Source organism: Erpetoichthys calabaricus, chromosome 14 (genome assembly GCF_900747795.2).
Source record: "Erpetoichthys calabaricus chromosome 14, fErpCal1.3, whole genome shotgun sequence".
Lineage (NCBI taxonomy): Eukaryota > Metazoa > Chordata > Cladistia > Polypteriformes > Polypteridae > Erpetoichthys > Erpetoichthys calabaricus.
Window position 1 is genome coordinate 92544750 of NC_041407.2, and position 15622 is coordinate 92560371.

Sequence of the window (15622 nt, forward strand, 5' to 3'; positions counted from 1 at the left end):
CCTCAGTGTCTAAAACTGGGTGTTATGTCACCTTAGTAACAGGGTGCCATGTCATTCCAGAGCCACCTTACTAACTGGAATGTAAAGTTCTGTCACCTCAGCAAAAATGTGTCGTGTCATCCCACTGACTTAAATATAGAAGGTGAGCCACACCACTGACTGGAACAAAAGTGTCTCCAAATGACTAAAGCTTGGTGTCATGTCACCTCATTGACTGCTAACTAAGAGTTAGTCATGTCACTCCTCTTACTGGATCTCCCCAAAGATTAGAACAGGAAGTCATTTCACTCGCCCCAAACACGCATGACCTTGCATGCTAAACACTCTGAGGATGCCCAGCTAGGCGCCATTGTGTCACTTTTACATGTACAGAAATGCAGAACCTCAAAGCAGACTGGAAAGGGAAGGCCATCCATTGTCCACTTGCTGCTTTCTGATTGTGTGGCGACAGAGCCCACCACCGTGCTTTGACCCCACTCCATCTGGAGAGGCACATTAAGGGTCTGCTGATGGACGAGTCGGGCTAATCGGTAAATGTCTGAGGGCACACAGCTGCTGCAGCTGAAATATTAATGGAGTCTGCACTTGCTTGAGTAAGCCTGCCTCCCTCTGCCAGTGTCAGGGCCCACCCCCAACCTCCCACATCTAAGCCTTACTGGGTGGCCTCCAGTATGAGTCACATCTTTACTGGATGGCTTACCCAAGTTATTATAAGCGCTTATGAGATGTAATGGAGCCTGTGGTTTTCCCTGCAGAGGCTGAGCTGTTGCTTTGGGGGCATGGCGGGTATACATTAAAAAAAAAAGAACAAATCTGCCAGAGTGCAAAGCGTTTATTGTTGGCTTACTCCGCCCCACCTCATACCCACATTATAAAATCCCCCAAGAAGTTGCTGTGGTGCTAAAGCCAGGATAAGATGGGCGTCAGTTCTATTGCCTGTCCGGTGTGCCCATCACTCCAGAGATTTGGACATGAACACGTCTTCATCAAGCTCTGCTGCCAGCTCCTCTGTGTCCTCGACGGACGTCGGTGTCAGCATCTGCTCCATTAGGATGGGTGCACTGCTTTCAGCGTCCACTTCCCTGTCTGCCAGCGCCGCCTCCTCCTCCTCCTCCATAGGGTAATAGCGTTTGGCCTTGTTGACAAAATCTTCTGCCACATCAAGAATGATTAGACGATCCTGAAAGGTCAGGGAGCAGAAGGTGAATAATTCTGACATGGGTGAGAATGGACCTGATGGACAAGGAAGGGAAGAGAAATGGCATAAGGAGCACATGCTGGAATGGTAGAGTGGACATATGGTAAGAGAGGCCCGGACACACACAGTTAGCAGGGGTTAGGGTTAGCAGGGTCTGGACGTATCTAGTGAGGAATCAACAGTTCTGGAGAGCAATCGGATGGCTTTTATCATGGTCAGAAGGCCAGGACGCACACATCAATGGAGGAAACAAAGAAAGGGGTGAGGGAGGAAGGACGAACAGGGGAAAGGCTTGGCCATTGTGGTCACACTAACACAAGGGCTTTAGAACATAGAACATAAGAAATTTGACAAACACGAGGAGACCATTCGGTCCATCAAGCCCATTTTGTTAGCTAACAGGTACGCTGTCTCAATATCTCGGTCAGATACGTTTTGATGGTTCTAGTGTTTAGAGACAGGGGTCAGAAGGGAGGTGGCCCCACAGAGTGTAGGCTCATTAATATTGTGAAACAAAATCAGATGACTGGTTAATGTTCCTATATTGAGTAAGTGATGCAGTTAATTAGATATGGACACATAGATCAAGAGGTCTTACATATTCAAGCAGAGCAGGACACATGGGGTTAAGGTTAAGGTTCAGCAGGCTTAGACGAACAGACTTGGGGTTCAGTTGGAGCAGTCACACTGGCTTAGGGGTTGGCAGGGCTGGACACACAGGTGCAGAGACTTCGGGGGGTCATCAGTAGAATCTCATTGATACTGACCAGAACAAACAGGTATCTCTCTGGAGGTGCATCCTTGGTGTCAAAGATGCTGGTCTCCTGGTGCAGTGTGTGCAGAAAGGCCCGTGCATTGGTGGGATGGCGCAGACTAGAGTAGGACGCATTGGAGGAGACGGTCAGGAGTGAGTCCGCCTCTGCCTGGAAGCCTGCCCAGAGGGAGGGACGGAGATGGTGGTTACACCGTGTTACTTTAACCCCTCCCCACCCCTTATTCAAAGCCCTACTTGCCCAGACTCTCAAGGATCATCTTCCACCTGCCTAGGACGTCGCGCCTCATCTGTCTCAAGGCATGGATGTCGAAGCTGAGCCGTCGGTAACCCTGGAGAGAAACAGACAAAGGGACAAACATGAAAACGTGCTGACAGGGTTCAGTGGCCTGTCCCAGCTGTCCTTAAAGCTTGACGCGCCTGCATCTCAGGGCTGTGTGGCAGCTCTCCAATTCTCTGTAGCCTGACAGCTTTCACATGGCATCAGCACCCAAAATAAGACATTGAATTCATCAAAGGCACCTCCTCCCCACCCAGCTGCCGGTCGGGCTAAGGCACCACATGAGGAGTCAAGGGCACGGACCTCAGAACCCCGCTTGGTCTTGGCCCGCCGATGCAGCAGGTTAAAGAGTTCACGGTCGTCATCTCGCTCCATGTGAGATTTATCCAAAGGCTCACTCCAGAGGTTGGTCTCTTCGGCACGCCGACGCTTTGCTGTGCGGTCAAAGTACAGCAGGGTCTCACTGTGGTAAAACAGAAGAAGAAAACAGAGTGGGTGTGAGACCATGGAGAACACATAGTTGTCGGTAGGCCATGTTGGCAGCAAGTCTCAGGCTTAGTCCTCGCTGTCACAGATACATTTGAAAGCACGTCGTTTTTTTATTTCGAGGTTGCCTTTGATCGACACTGAAATTCATTTTCAACCATCACACCAGAACACTTCGAGGCCATGGAGCTTTCTGGAAACACCGATGTGGGACGGTCATGTTATCAGGTTATTGTGTGATCCATCTGAAAATGACAGTTGTCATTTTTCAATTGTGTTTCTCTATATTGTCTATTTTGATCGTTAAACTGTACAATCTACAAAAAGTAAGTACCCCACATGGTAATAATTGATTTTTTCAACATATAGTTCGTGCTCATAAGTTTACATACCCTGGCAGAATTTGTGAAATATTGGCCATTGTTTGGAAAATAACGTATATACTCGTGTTTAAGTTCTCGCTCGGGGCTTGATTTTACCGTTTAATTTCCGGTATTTTAAAATAATCATATAAGTCGAATGTGTAAAACTCACGCTATCGGTCCAAGAGATTACGATATGCTAATGCCCACCAGAGAGAGCAACTATGGGGCACAAGGCCTTGTTTATCTATGTATTGTGCCTGTGTGACCACACGGTAATACCCGAACTATTCTGAAGCGACGTTTGCACTGTTTTGTGTTTTTTGTATCTCACACCCTCATACACCTTTATCATAAGAGCATCCTTTATCTATGATGGAGCGTTCGGTCAGAAGAAAATATGAACCTGGTTTGAAATTAAAAGTCGTTGAAGTGTCGAAAGAAATTGGTAACTGCGCTGCTGCAACAAAATTGGATGTGTCTGAGAAACTGGTGAGAGATCTGAGGAGGTGAGAAGATGTAAAAAAAAAAAAAATTTAAGTGTCGTATTTTTGAACGGGCGTATATATATTTTATGATTGTTTTTTTGGGGTTCAAGACCCAACTTATACGCGAGTATATATGGTATACGTAATCATGTGGAAAGCTTTCCTTTTAATTAGGGAGTGTGCAAAGGTGAAGCAATTTATTATCACATAATTGTGTGTGCGTACAATGATAAGTGAAATCACCCAAATGGGCCTGATCAAAAGTTGAGATGTACATTAAAGAACCATCAACAACAAATCAAATCAAATTAATAATATTTAGAACAATTACTATAAAAATAAAGTTGAATAAATCGGACTCTGCAGCAGCATGAATAAAAAGGTAAAGTACCGCTTCTGATTAGCGGAAATAGCTCAAACGTTGATAGAAATCTACGTTTTGTACCTAATACTTGTACGCAAAATTTGGTTGACCTAAGTGAAAGCGTCCTCAAGTTATCGTGTTTACATACACACAGACAGACACACGCATAATTCCAAAAATGGTATTTTTGGACTCTGGGAGGTCTAAAACATCGAGATTCTGAAATCAAATTTTTGGACGATTACAATACTTTCCCTACGAGAAAGTAAATCAGAGTCAGGGAGTTCTAAAACGTTGAATTTTTCAGGCTGAATTTTTAGACGATTACAATACTTTCCCTATACTTCGTACATGAAAAAGTAAAAATGAAAACTCGACTTAAGAAAAAGTAAGTGCACCCCATACATTTATCACCACCTCAGATCCATTAAATTAGAATCAGGTGTTCCAGATGAGGTGCCAATGATTAGAACCTCCTTAGGTGGGCCCTGCCTTATTTAAGCCACAGATATTGAGGGTCTGGTGTTCTCTTTGCTATTGAAAGGTGTGGTGTCATCATGATCAAAAGAGTTATCTGAGGTCCCTGGAAAGAAGGTTGTGGATGCCTACGATGTCTGACAAGGAATTTCTTGCCGTTGCTTAGGCTTCATAAGTTTTATTGTAGATCTGCCCCGGCGTAGTGGAGATGTTCTGATTTGGGGGTTGCTTTGTTGCTTCAGGTGCTCAAGCAGCTTGCAGTCATCAAGTCAACTCTGAATTCTTTATCACATCAAAGTAAACTTGAGGAAAATGTGAGGCCATTTATCTGAAAGTTGAAGTTGAATCAGAAATAGACCTTTCAAAGTGATCTGAAGCACACCAGCAAGTCTACCAAGGAATGGCTCAACAGGAGATAATGGAGGGTTATGGACTGGCCTAGTCAAAGCCCTGATATGAATCTCATTGAAATGGTGTGGGAGCAGCACATGCAAGAAAACCTACAAACCTTCCTGAGCAACTGCGCAGAGAGTGAATGCGTGTGTGAGGGAGATGATCGAGCACTTAAAGAGCATAACTTATGAGACCTGCTCCTCCGCCTACATTCAGTGGCCATGGCACGTGTGTGCTGTCCATCTCAGGAAGGTTTCTGGCTTGGAGTGGTTCTTGGAGTTGGACAAAGTGAGAGGAGATGGTTTTGCCTTTGACGCCAAGTGAGTGGTGTGAAGTGGCATCAGCAGCGAAAATGTGGCCACAGCTATTATATATTAATGTGTGTTTATATATTTTATGATTATTTTTGTAGCTTTTTTATCGATCTATCTCTTTATTATACAGTGCCTTTCATATCTATCTATCTATCTATCTATCTATCTATCTATCTATCTATCTATCTATCTAAGTTTGGGACCCCCCCTCTCAGCCTGTATAATAATTGACTCTACTTTCAACAAAAAAGATAACAGTGATATGTCTTTCATTTCCTAGGAACATCTGAGTACTGGGGTGTTTTCCAAACAAACATTTTTAGTGAAGCAGTATTTAGTTGTATGAAATTAAATCAAATGTGAAAAAATGTGGGTCCCCTTGTAATTTTGCTGATTTGAATGCCTGTCAGCTCAATGCTGATTACTTGCAACACCAAATTGGTTGGATGAGCTTGTTAAGCCTTGAACTTCATAGACAGGTGTGTCCAATCATGAGATATAAAGGTATGTAAGGTGGTCAATTGTAAGTTGTGCTTCCCTTTGACTCTCCTCTGAAGAGTGACAGCATGGGATCCTCAAAGCAACTCTCAGAAGATCTGAAAACAGATTGTTCAGTCTCATGGTTTAGGGGAAGGCTACAAAAAGCTATCATGGAGGTTTAAACTGTCAGTTTCAACTAGTGTGAGCTTGGTGTGTGGGCGTGTTTGTGTGTGTCCTGTGGTGGGTTGGCGCCCTGCCCGGGATTGGTTCCTGCCTTGTGCCCTGTGTTGGCTGGGATTGGCTCCAGCAGACCCCCGTGACCCTGTGTTCGGATTCAGCGGGTTGGAAGATGGATGGATGGAATGGAATCAGGAAATGGAAGGCCACAGGCACAGTTGCTGTTAAACCCAGCAGGTCTGGCAGGCCAAGAAAAATACAGGAGCGGCATATGCGCAGGATTGTGAGAATGGTTACAGACAACCCACAGATCACCTCCAAAGACCTGCAAGAACATCTTGCTGCAGATGGTGTATCTGTACATCGTTCTATAATTCAGCGCGATTTCCACAAAGAACATCTGTATGGCAGGGTGATGAGAAAGAAGCCCTTTCTGCACTCACGCCACAAACAGAGTCACTTGTTGTATGCAAATGCTCATTTAGACAAACCAGATTCATTTTGGAATGAAGTGCTTTGGACTGATGAGACAAAAATTGAGTTATTTGGTCATAACAAAAAGCGCTTTGCATGGCAGAAGAACACCGCATTCCAAGAAAAACACCTGCTACCTACTGTCAAATTTGGTGGAGGTTCCATCATGCTGTGGGGCTCTGTTGCTAGTTCAGGGACTGGGGCCCTTGTTAAAGTCCAGGGTCTGATGAATTCAACCCAATATCAACAAATTCCTCAGGATAACGTTCAAGCATCAGTCACAAACTTGAAGTTACGCAGGGGTTGGATATTCCAACAAGACAATGACCCAAACATAGTTCGAAATCTACAAAGGCATTCATGCAGAGGGAGAAGTACAATGCTCTGGAATGGCTGTCACAGTCCCCTGACTTGAATTTCATCGAAAACCTATGGGATGATTTGAAGCAGGCTGTCCATGCTCAGCAGTCATCAAATTTAACTGAACTGGAGAGATTTTGTATGAAGAATGGCCAAAAATACCTCCATCCAGAATCCAGACACTCATCAAAGGCTATAGGAGGTGTCTAGAGGCTGTTAGATTTGCAAAAGGAGGCTCAACTAAATATTGATATCATATCTCTTTTGGGGTGCCCAAATGTATACACCTGTCTAATTTTGTTATGATGCATATTGTATATTTTCTGTTAATCCAATAAACTTAATGTCACTGCTGAAATACTACTGTTTCCATAAGGCATGTCAAATATTAAAAGGAAGTTGTTACTTTGAAAGCTCAGCCAATGATAAACAAAAATCCAAATAATTAAGAGGGGTTCCCAAACTTTTCCATATGACTGTATCTATTATATAGTGCCTTTCATATCTGTCTATCATATTTTCCATTATGTCTATTAACATGTACTGTCATTTTAAATGTATCTTCGATCCTTGCTGCTTGTGGGAGGAGCCCCAGGAGGTGGTGCCACCCTGACGTCACCACTCCCAAAACCCCCCCTTTGGCTATTTCATTCAGTTGAGAAGGCTCAGCAGCAGGAGATCATTTCGTTTATTGTGAAGTTTCTGTGAGTATTGAACTTTTTGCTTAGATTTACTGTTTTGTTACGGATTCCGACAAATGGTTTGTGTATTGGGACTCTGAACACTTTATGGTGACATCAGCTGATCTGTCTCTGTGTGTCTCAGCCCCCACCTTCTCTGACAGCGTCACCACTACACTCCACTCCACTCCACCCAAATCTCATCCTCGTTGCCAAGTGAATTGCTGGGGTCTCAAACACGGAAGCATCTTAGTTTGAAGACTTGCACTGTGGTAACTGCTGGTGGTCAGTCGCAAACCTGCACCACCTGGCCCAGAAATGATCTCCTTGGAGCATGAGCTAAATGAGGGGGAGAAGTAAGGGTCTTCAATTCAGAACTTCACTTCTGTTTGCAGGGCCCCTTGTCTAATTTATGTGTCCATTTTAAGGGACAATATCACTCATTTTTTTGGTGTGCATGCCCATTTTTGTTTACTGGCAGAGGGCACTTCCTAGCAGAAATCCAAGATGCCCCAACAAATATCAGACTAATAATACGGTAAAAATAATAGAACTGGTTGTGTAGCAATCAAGTGACTGAGTAGGTCGCCTGTCCACTATAAACATGATATGCTATGTAAGCTCTTGCTTCTCAGGTGCTTGTGTGCCGCCACCTTTGAGGAGTGTCTGCTATGGTAGAACAGGGGTCTTCACTCATGGTCCTAGAGGGCTGCAGGCTTTTGTGCCAACTAGTTTTTTAATTAGAAACAGGCCTAGTAGATAATAAAACCTGGCCTTTCACTGCACACACCGGCCACTTTATTAGGTATACCTTGCTATTACTGGGTTGGACCCCTTTTGTCTTCAGAAATGTCGTAATTTTTCATTGCATAGATTCAACAAGGTGCAGGAGATGTTCCTCAGGCATTTTGGTTGATATTGACATTACAGCATCACACTGTTGCTGCACATCCATGATGCAAATCTCCCGTTCCACCAAAGGTGCTCCATTGGATAGAGATCTGGTGACTGTGGAGGCCATTTGAGTGCAGTGAACCCATCGTCATGTTCAAGAAATCAGTCTGAGTTGATCTGAGCTTTGTGACGTAGTGGGTTAGTAGCCATCAGAAGATGAGTACACTGTGGTCATAAAGTGATGGACATGGTCAGCAACAATACTCAAGTAGGCTGTGGCATTTAAACGATGCTCAATTGGTACTAAGGGGCCCAAATGGTGCCAAGAAAATATGCCCAAAGCCATTACACCATCACCACAGCCTGAACCATTGATACAAGGTTATCATGTTGTTGATGACAAATTCTGACTAAACCACCTGAATGTCACAGCAGAAATTGAGACTCATCAGACCAGGTAACATTTTTTTTTCAACCTTCTGTTGTCTAATTTTGCTGAGCCTGTGCGGTTTTGTAGTCTCAGTTGCCTCTTCTCAGCTGACAGGAGTGCCACCCGGTGTGGTCTCCTGCTGCTGTAGCCCACCTGCTTTAAGGTTTGACGTGTTGTGCGCTCAGAGATGCTCTTCTGCATACCTTGGTTGTAACGAGTGGTTGTTTGAGTTACTGCTGCCTTTCTATCAGCTTGACCCAGTCTGGCCATTCTCCTCTGACCTCTGGAATCAATAAGGCGTATTCAGCCAGAGAACTGACGCTCACTGATATTTTCTCTTTTTCAGACCATTCTCTGTAACTCTTAGAGAGGGTGGGCGTGAAAATCCCAGATGATCAGCAGTTTCTGAAATACTCAGACCAGCCCATCTGGCACCAACATCCATGCCACATTCTAAGTCACTTCAGTCACCTTTCTTCGCCATTCTGATGCTTGGTTTGAACTTCAGCAAGTTGCCGTGACGATGTCTACTTGCCGAAATGCGTTGAGTTGCTGCCATGTGATTGGCCGATTCATTTTTTGCATTAACAAACAGTTGAACACGTGTACCTAATAAAGTGGCCGGTGAGTGTGTATTGCTTGTTAATTCTTTCATTCATCCAAGATTAATTTTAATTACATTGTAGAGTTTCCTTTTCTGAGAAAATTATTTTTAAATGTTGTGCAGCAGTACAGATGTGCACTTCACGGCCCTTCCCTTTTCTCTCATGCATTTCTAAATATTTTATTAACACAGATACTTCAGGACGCAGTGGGTAGCGCTGCTGCCTCGCAGTTGGGAGATCTGGGGACCTGGGTTCGCTTCCCGGGTCCTCCCTGCGTGGAGTTTGCATGTTCTCCCCGTGTCTGCGTGGGTTTCCTCCCACAGTCCAAAGACATGCAGGTTAGGTGGATTGGCGATTCTAAATTGGCCCTAGTGTGTGCTTGGTGCGTGGGTGTGTTTGTGTGTGTCCTGCGGTGGGTTGGCACCCTGCCCGGGATTGGTTCCTGCCTTGTGCCCTGTGTTGGCTGGGATTGGCTCCAGCAGACCCCCGTGACCCTGTGTTCGGATTCAGCGGGTTGGAAAATGGATGGATGGAGATACTTCAGGATGCATATTGACCATTGAAAATGGAACCCAGTGAGCTGGAGAGCTGCTGCTTTCTTGGTTATTTGCATTTTGTTATTATTATTATTATTATTGAGAAAACAGGAATTAATCAAAACCTAAAATCAGCTCATTAAAAGTAAAACAGGCAATTGGGGTTTACAAATCGTAACAAGTTAACTAAAATGAAGCCCACAAAAACAAATCATTTTAGCAGCAAACGAACGGGTTCAAATGAAGAAAATGGTTGAAGTGAAAATCTGCAGCCACTGCGGTCCACCAGGACCATGAGTGAGGATCCTTGCTACACACTGTAGATAACATTTGTCTTGGATGAATGAAGGCACCAACAAGCCATATAGTTAAATGCCATTTTCATTGACAACTAGGACTCTGGTTGGAACAAAAACCTGTAGCCACTGTGGCCCTCCAAGAGCAATGACTGAAGACTCCTGTTGTGTCAGAAGACGAGTTTCTGCACCCCACCTGAAGGTCTCCCCTTTACATAACAAACCCCAAACTCTCCCAGTTGTCCTGTCCTCTGTTTTCACAGACGGCGTTCATTACCTGAGAATCGGCTTCTTCTCCTCGTCATCTGCACCTTCACAGCAAGAACAGCAGTAAGGAAAGGCAACGAGGCCTGCCCCCATTCCACTGACCGGGTTCAACTCGGAGCTCAAGTTTAGGTGTTTAAAAGCAGATATCCTGCCACTTGAATGGCGGCTGCAGTGAAGATAAAATGTTCTGGCGTGCCGGCCCGTCATGTGAAGTCTTGTTTGCCATTGCCTGCAGCCATTTCATGAGACTCAAATCCACAGTGCAACTGTGCTGAGGATTAATGGCTGCAGGCTAAATGGAAGGCATCCCCCATGGAACTGTGCAGGTAGAAGACCCTCGCAGAGTGCCAGACCACAGGTCCAGGCAAAGTCCCCCTACTTCTGACGACCCGAGTTCACCGACTTGAGGAAGCCCTGCCCTTTGTGGGGATGGCAGGGAAGGCCACGGATGCCACATCCACCTAGCCACAGAAAGCGATGACTCAAGAGCACGTGGGCCAACTCTTAGCCCGAATGTAGCCCGGGGGGACCTCTGTTGAATGCTGGATTGTATCAAGAAAGAGCCTTGTGGCAGATTCCCACTGAAAGCACAATGGCGACTTGTGTGTCATACACGCTGAAAACAACTGCCGTCGGCCAAAGTGCAAAAGCAGGGCCGGACAATAAATCTTCCTGTTAAGGCACAGGTCCTCTGTACTGTATGTACGGTGTCCACAGATGACCCCGCTCACCATCTGTGACGCCATAAACACCATTCCGCTCTGTAAACAAGGAGTCCTTCCAAGCTTAACAACTCTGGGACTGCCTGGAAGTGTCACCTGGGCCATGAGGGTCCTGACAACATGCAGCATTCTCCGAGGAGCAGCGTTTCACAGGGAATTATCAGGGGAAGAGATGGAATAATCACTACTGAGGCAGTCCGGGCTGTTCTGTCCAACTGAAGTAAGCAAACATTCCTGAGGTGTGAACAATATGAAGCACATTCTAGCGATCTCATCAACCTATTCCATCTTGAGTGGCAAATTATAAGCCGATGTGGTCTGTAATAATGGTACAGAATGTTAGGACAAGGGGCAATCACAACTATGAACAGTGTGGCTTTTCCTTAGGGGACAGTCATAAATCCTTCATGCACATTTGTACAGTGGGAGCTGCTGGAAAAGAAGGCAAAGGACATAGCTTGATGCATTTCTAAAAAGGTGACAGCCGACACCATTCTCTACAAGTTATTTGTATATTTAGGATGTGTAGGGGTCAGCCCTGTGTACAGGGGTCTATTAGGACGCTCTGCTGCATCATCTAGTGCAGTTGCCGGAACATCCATTTTCTGGACAAGGTTGTGCAGAGGTAAAGCTGCGTCAGGCAGCACTTGGTTGTGAGATGGGAACCAGCTCTGCATTTGGTCAACCAAACATGCCTGTCTTTAGGTAGTGGGTGGGAAATACTGCACCCGATGAAAATCAAAGCCAACATGTAAATTTTACATACAGTAGATCTTCACCATGGTACCTGCAACTAGAAATAGAGGCATTCTCATTCTATTACGACAGAGGTCTCCATTCCCTCAGGACAAAGCCAAAATGCATACCATGGAGAAGTTCTCATAGCACCCCTTCCACAATATCTAACTTGTCATTGAAGCTACCAGCACACCTGGTATCCTCATCGACTGGGATCTCCAGAAAGAGGATCTAAAAAAACAGCACAAGCCGTCAAAGCAGGGGACGTCAAGACATCCGCCTTAGTTATCCTATAGTCATAAATAATATGTAGTATATAAAAAAGTACTTTTTAAAAACCACGCTTATATGAAGTCATTAAGTGTACTAAAAAGTAAAAAAATAAGTCTCTCATACATCACTCATAAAAAAAAAGGTGGGCACTTTTGCTAAGATTATAAGAAGTGTTTTTTGAATGTTGATTGATGAAAAGTGCCCATGCTTTTATGTTACGAGTGATGTATGAGAGACTTATTTACTTTTTAGTACACTTATTGACTTCATATAAGCATGGTTTTTAAAAAGTACTTTTATATTTTATATATATATTATTTTCAACTTTTTAGTCTTGGGTTTGTTTTAGTATAATTTTGTAATCAATATTTTAACACTTCCTTTAATAGGTCTATCCGTTACTAGCGCCATCTATTGGTGAAATCTTTAACTATTCTTCATACAAAAATTTCATTTCTTAACATGGATTAATCAATCAATTAGTGAAACTTATTATTGATTCATTTATTGTCATCGGAAGTGAGTAAGTGTGCAAAATTTCAAGTCATTTGGACAATAGGAAGAAGGTTAAATATCGATTTACAAGATTTGTACCGGGCGGCACGGTGGCGAAGTGGGTAGCGCTGCTGCCTCGCAGTTGGGAGATCTGTGGACCTGGGTTCGCTTCCCGGGTCCTCCCTGCGTGGAGTTTGCATGTTCTCCCCGTGTCTGCGTGGGTTTCCTCCGGGCGCTCCGGTTTCCTCCCACAGTCCAAAGACATGCAGGTTAGGTGGATTGGTGATTCTAAATTGGCCCTGGTGTGTGGGTGTGTTTGTGTGTGTCCTGCGGTGGGTTGGCACCCTGCCCAGGATTGGTTCCTGCCTTGTGCCCTGTGTTGTCTGGGATTGGCTCCAGCAGACCCCCGTGACCCTGTGTTCGGATTCAGCGGGTTGGAAAATGGATGGATGGATGGAAGATTTGTACCAGACAACAAACAGGTGAAGTTAATATAAGCGTGGTAATAATAATAAAAAAATAATAATAACAACAACAGATGTTGAAGAGGACTTGGGTTGCCATGGACCTTTCTGAAATTACAACACCCTACTTGCATGGAAATAAACATTAAAAACTCTTTTAAGGTTGCTTTTTTTTTTTTTACCTCTCCAAAAAAAAAAAAAAGGGGGGGGGGGGGGTTATTTAGACCTGTAATTGGTTAATAGTGCTAGGGAGGACAATTCAAGCCAATACAGCATCACACCATTGAGAGATGGATTGCATTAAAAACAAAGCATGCAGTAAATTTGAACAGTTAAAAGGCCAGCACACACGGTGATAGCTGAACTTGAACGCCATTGAGAAGAGTGCCCAATTCTCTGTGCTCTGTACACTTAATTCTGGCAACGCTATCAGCATCTTCCACAGTAGTAGGTCTCCTAACCGGTCATAACGAGTCAGTATACTGGGACGAGGTGCACCCACAAAACTGATACAGCGCATTGCCGCACCCACCACATGACAAACCAACTCGGCATCCTCAGATTAGGACCCGAGTTCAGCCATGCAGCGGGTGATACCTCAGCACCATACCAGTTCAGATGGAGTGGAACAATGCGAGTATTTTTATGGTGGCTGGAGTGTCAATTCTGCGACCAACCCCCAAGTTTTTCCCTGCAGGCTGGATGCAGATTAACATCATACCAAGGATGAAGCAATTGCAGGTTAAGGGCCTTGCTCAAGGGGCCAATGGAGTAGAGTCATTTACGGGATTGAAACCGGCAACCTTCAGATTACCAGTGCAGATCCCTACCTCAGAGCCACCACCCCGCCCAAACACTCTGGTGGTAGTCAAAAAGTCCCAGCAGCGACTGCATTGTCCGAGACATCTCTGGAAAGTGGAAATAAAAAGAAGCTGCTGTTGACTTTCTACAGCTCAACCATCAAGAGTGTTTTAGCAAAATGCATTGCAACACGGTATGCTGGATGTCCAACAACAGACAGGAAAACTCTGCAGAGGGTTATATCCACGGCAGAGAAAATCATTGGCTGCTCTGTGCCCTTCCTGGATGGTATCTCCAGTGGCCAATTTCTCCACAGAGCCATAAAAATCATTAAAGACTCTTCCCATCTTGGCCACTCACTGTTCACACTACTGCCCTCTGGCAGGAGGGACAAAAGCATTAAAAGTAAAACAAAAAGATTTGCTGATAGTTTTTGACCTTGGGCCATTTCAATTTTAAATGTTAAGAACTTACAAAACTGTTATAATTTTTTTTCTCTCCATTGTACGGCTGCATTAAGATCTCAATCAGCGTAGTTTGCCGTGGCAATGCGTTGTAATCAGCGCCTGCTCCCAACCTCTCTCTGTCCAGTACATATGATTACTTTTGTCAGTAATAATTTCCTGTCCCTTATTTATTTATGTTTGGTATTTATTTGTCATAGGATATGTGTTTTTTTTATATTACTTGTTCATCATTGTTTGATGTATTGATACAATGACAATAAAGGCTTCCTTTCTTCCTTTATCGTCAGGCAGCTCCCTTGAGAGATACAAGCCAGCTTCCAAACACTTCAATAATTTCAAGGAGATGATTTGGACTGAATAAAACAAAGGAGTCTTGTAACTTATGAAATTTGACACAATTTTTGTTTTCACATGTATAGCACAAATGTCAAATAAATCTAAAAGACGACAGTAAACAAGAGTTGGACCGGATATTGACAGACAAAAGTAGATATGATGATCTCTGGCTGATTGCAAATGGGTCATGTTAAGGAGAGCAAGGCCAGACTTCCATGATGGCTGTGAACCTCTTCCTATAAATAAAGTGAACTCAACTGTACATTTCAAGAAAAGACCACAATCTGTTTACACAAAATTATCCATGTTTCACAATGGCATTCTTATCTTGCCTGAATCCTGCTTTTTTCATTTTATAAATTAACTATGGACATGTTCCGTTTCATACAAGTTAACGTCTCTATTAAGGCAATGTGGATGCACCACATGGCCTCTACAAAACTACACCCCAACATTATTTTAAATGAAAGGGTTAGACTCACACATCTAACCAGTTTTTTAATTGTTTCTTCTGACAAGAGCTGAAAGCTTTGCAGTAGCGGATGGCACTGGTTTAATGCTGTGGACTCGCCCTGAAAAACGTCAGTTTGCAAATTTGCACAACGGGCAGTTGTGAACCCACAACATCTGGCTCAGAAGCGGTCACCTTACAGCATGAGAACAGGAGAACTCCTTTAGTCTGCGGCACATAAACTGTTTCTGAACATTGTGTGCGGAACACTTCCTGGAGATGTCCGCCCCAACCTTTTCTGCATAATACTGGCACAACAACTGGACATGAAGAGGTGTAATAAAATAAAAACAAATCTACTTTTACAAATATCTCATCTTACAGATTTTGCATGTCTTATCACCTATGCCATGTCTGTGTACTGCATTTGTCACTGCAAACCTGAAATAACTGGCATGGCACATTTTGCGGTTTCATAGTTATAACCCAGTTTGACACAGATAAGTTAGGACAACATAAAAGACCAAGCAATCAGACTGACA

The 15622-nt window shown here is 44.1% G+C and overlaps 1 protein-coding gene across 1 annotated transcript; it reads right to left on the bottom strand.

The window, feature by feature from the left end:
• Positions 1 to 794: 794 nt before the first annotated feature.
• mreg (melanoregulin) lies at positions 795 to 10824 on the bottom strand. Its single transcript, XM_028818455.2, has 5 exons — positions 10344 to 10824; positions 2554 to 2713; positions 2212 to 2302; positions 1966 to 2129; positions 795 to 1180 (listed from the first exon to the last, which is right to left on the bottom strand). The coding sequence occupies exons 1-5, from the start codon at positions 10538 to 10540 to the stop codon at positions 953 to 955; spliced, it is 840 nt and encodes a 279-aa protein (XP_028674288.1). The 5' UTR covers positions 10541 to 10824; the 3' UTR covers positions 795 to 952.
• Between the last annotated feature and the right edge of the window lie 4798 nt (positions 10825 to 15622).

Coding starts and splice junctions, on each gene's coding strand:
- mreg (XM_028818455.2), bottom strand. CDS start 10,540: ATGACGGGCCGGCACGCCAGAACATTTTATCTTCACTGCAGCCGCCAT. Junction 2,714..10,343: donor GAGAAGAAGCCGATTCTCAG/GTAATGAACGCC, acceptor GTTTTACCACAG/TGAGACCCTGCTGTACTTTG. Junction 2,303..2,553: donor AGACCAAGCGGGGTTCTGAG/GTCCGTGCCCTT, acceptor GTTTCTCTCCAG/GGTTACCGACGGCTCAGCTT.